Source organism: Arachis ipaensis, chromosome B07 (genome assembly GCF_000816755.2).
Source record: "Arachis ipaensis cultivar K30076 chromosome B07, Araip1.1, whole genome shotgun sequence".
Taxonomy (NCBI): Eukaryota; Viridiplantae; Streptophyta; class Magnoliopsida; order Fabales; family Fabaceae; genus Arachis; species Arachis ipaensis.
In genome coordinates, this window is record NC_029791.2 from 6,306,559 (window position 1) to 6,310,096 (window position 3,538).

General features: G+C 29.8%; 2 protein-coding genes and 2 long non-coding RNA genes across 6 annotated transcripts in view; 1 reads left to right on the forward strand and 3 right to left on the reverse strand.

Moving 5' to 3' along the window:
- The window catches only part of LOC107608690 (receptor-like protein 12), a 24,341-nt gene that overhangs the window by 12,864 nt on the left and 7,939 nt on the right, over positions 1-3,538 (reverse strand). The gene's annotated exons all lie outside the window — the stretch shown is intronic.
- Positions 1-3,538, forward strand: part of LOC110264825 — a 19,840-nt gene that overhangs the window by 10,776 nt on the left and 5,526 nt on the right. The gene's annotated exons all lie outside the window — the stretch shown is intronic.
- LOC107608693 lies at positions 276-3,082 on the reverse strand. Its single transcript, XM_016310400.2, has 2 exons — positions 2,755-3,082; positions 276-743 (listed from the first exon to the last, which is right to left on the reverse strand). Exons 1-2 carry the CDS (start codon positions 3,059-3,061, stop codon positions 532-534), a joined length of 519 nt encoding a protein of 172 aa, XP_016165886.2. The 5' UTR covers positions 3,062-3,082; the 3' UTR covers positions 276-531.
- LOC107608694 lies at positions 1,171-1,906 on the reverse strand. The gene is made up of 3 exons (XR_001612976.2): positions 1,743-1,906; positions 1,527-1,571; positions 1,171-1,408 (listed from the first exon to the last, which is right to left on the reverse strand). It is a non-coding gene; the product is annotated as an uncharacterized LOC107608694 (long non-coding RNA).

Consider the following 3,538-nt stretch of genomic DNA (forward strand, 5'->3'; position numbering starts at 1 on the left):
AGTAATTTCATATATAGAAGAAGAAAGAATTATTGCAATAATGTAAATGGGACTACCCGGACTAGCTAGCATCAATTTTCTACGACAATTATTCCTTTTTAAGTGATCATCATTTAAGAATTGAAATCTAACTAGCTAGTTGCAGAAAGTAATGCTCTTGGTTTTACGTACCAATTTAAAAGTAAAATTTTGGAACAAATGTAATTTTATTTTATGAATATTTGATGATGACGTAGTTATATATGCTCCAAAGAAAAAAGGAAATCTAATATAAGTAGCAGAAAGTAGCGGTTTTATTTCACAAGCCCTGAAAATTGAAGCAGGCCAATATATGGTTTTATTTCATAAGCACTATTACAACAAACTCAAAGCTGAACGCATATATCAGCACTCTTCCACAGAAATAAAAAACGTACATTGAGTTCGATTATTCTACTGGCTAGTAAAACAAAAACATACACATAATTATATGAATTATTATTGCTTCTTCTTTGACCTCAATTAATTAATGAAGTGTTAGATAATGCTTAATTATTTGGTGGCTGGGGGGCGGCAAGGTTCACCCTGGTATGGATTATTAGCGCTGCATCGTTTATAGGAAGGAACAGGAGTAGGGTTTACAAAAGGACTAGAATGTCCTCCTCCACCTCCTCTTCCCATTCCTTCTGGATAAGCATGTCCTCTTCCATTTGGATTAAGAGCTGTTCTTCCTCCTATTCTATATGCTTCTTTCTCATCACCACCTGCATATTATATATAAGTAATTAACAAAAATTATAAGCGATTAACAATTTTTTTCTCTTTTTTTTTTTATTTTTTTTATAATGGAAGCGTTCATTCTCTAGCATTTTCTAATAAGGAAAACAATTTTGACCACTGTCAAAAGTAAAATTGACGGTCTAAAGTCTAAAACTTTCAACGAAAACAAATAAAAAATATGATGATAATTTTCCTAAAACCAATTTTTTTATATATATTTAAGAATTTAAAATTTTCTAATAAATTTTCTATAATGCCCATTCAGAAAATCCTAAACCCTAATAATAAAATGATATATTATTGTTCTATTAATGACTAATCTATGAAATAAACAACAGTTAATAACATCATTGAGCAATGTCATAAAAAAAATTATGGTGCTAGCAAGAAGCAAGCACATTTCTTCCGCCGATATTCCTTGTATGTAAAGTTGAAATAATTTGTTTTTAGAAATAATATTTTTTTATTTATTTCAGAAAAAAAATCCGTTCCTTCTTAGTTCTTGTGGTGTTTTGCCACAATTTTGGTGTTCAACATTGTAGAAAATTATAAAAAATTAGAAGAGAAAAACTAGAAGAAAATGCATAGTAATAATAGGTAGTAACTTTTACTTACGATAACTCTTGACACTCCCAGGTCCATATTGGCTCTGAGGAAAGAAAAAACACAAAATCAAGAGAACCACAAATCAGCATTATTATTGACTCATTCACCCCTCAAAAAAAAATAAAATAAAATAAAAATAAAAAATAACGGCATTAGCATACCTTGTTGTCATAGAGATGGCCTCCTTGCCCATTAGCAGCCATGACCTGAAATACAAAAGCAAACCATCCAAATATGAGAAAACCTTCAAAATAATATAAACTTAAATTAAATTAAATCATAGTATATAATAAAGTGTTCATGTAAAATGTACATATATTAATGCTATGTATTTAAATATTTTGCGTAACATTGTACATTAGAGACCAATTAATTACCATAGTTTGGAGCATTGAAATGGCAATGAGAGCCAAGATGAAAGCAGCAAAGAACTTAGCCATGGCAAAATGAAGACAAAAAAAGGTAAGAGAAACCAACAACACAAGTAGGGGGAAAAACAAAAACCTAAGTGTTAATGAGGTCTTTGGTACGGTGGAAGTGTAGGGTATTTATAGAATCTTAATGGGGTGCAAAGTGTGTAATATTTATTAGGTGTGGAAAAGCTAACCAATGTCTGCCACGTGTTTCGGCAAAATATCTTGACGGTGATGAAGTTCACATGATATTTGATCCTATGGTTTACAATTCTCATTAATTTTGATTAGTGAATGAAGCAAATTCAAACATACCCCTTTAATATTATTATGCTGCTCCTCATAAAAAGGTATACTACAGCTAAGAAGATTGGAAGCAAGTGGGTTACAGTTAGTAATAATAATGTTAGTTTTTTTGTGGAATAATAGTAATAATAGTGTATAATTTGTGTTATAACGATTTATAACATTCTTTAGCTTTTTTAATTGTCCACATAATTTAGTTCTTTTGTTTTTATAATCTTGTGTATGTTAATAATTTCTTAACAAATATTAATATCTTTTAATATAACTAACCTAATAATTATCATGTTCTTATATTAATATCTATTTTTTCTTCTTAATTGAAGATAGAGAAAAGGAAAAATAGGTCTCTGACATCTTGTCCTGCGGATATTTTCGTCCCTGACCATTGAAAAATACTTTTAAGTCCCTAACCTTCACAAAACTTGGACAAATCAGTTCCTCCGTCCAAATGCCTCCGTCAGGGACTGATCCATCCAAATACCTCCGTTAGGGACTGATCCGTCCAAATTTTGTGAAGGTAAGGAACTTAAAAGTATTTTTCAATGGTTAGAGACGAAAATGTCCGCGGAGCAAAAGGTTAGGGACCTATTTGTCCTTTTCTCTTTAAGATATTAGATAACTATATATATATATATATATATATAATTGTACATCTAATAGAAACTCTTACGCTGATTGTGTGCTAGTATTCGAGCAGCTAAAGTTGAAGAAGGAAGGAAGATTAGGGAAGCCAAAAGCAAAAATGCAACAAAAAAGGGCTTCATCATCTTATGATTATTAGGAATATAATCAGTGAATGAGAGTATAATATGATAGAACAGTTTTGGTTTTGCATAGAGCCACACAATAATCATGTATTTATAGTCACAAAGGTTTGAAGAGTCAAGTAAGACGCCTAGCAAATTAAAAGAAAAAGGTTTCAAGATATGGGTTGGAAAAGTAGATAATGTCCCTAAGAAACTAAAGCAGCAGCACATGCGTCCTACTCAAATTATTGTATCTTTTGATGAAATTATTAAGTGGCAAGTTGACTTGACTAAAAAGATACTTTAGTTAATTTATTCACCTTTTAGTATAATTGGACTCTCCAATTGGGATATTAATCGAGTGACCACAATAACTAACAGAATATTATAAAATTGTTTTTAACTCTTTTTTTTTAATTTACAGTTTAAAATTATAATTTAAAATTTAGAAAATGAGTTTAGAATTTAAAATAAAAATAATTTACTGAATTTACAAAACATTTAATTTCTTAGTTTAACTCTTGTCCTTAATTATTTAGGAACGAATAGAGGAAATTATTACTTCCGTCCAAATGAAATTTTAATCCCAAATTGTTAGATAAAATCATTAATTAAGGATATTTGATTTTTGTCCTGTATTGGCTTGTGATTGAATGATATCATTTGAAGAATTTTCTTAGCTGCTTCTTATGTCATTTTTCTACTTGC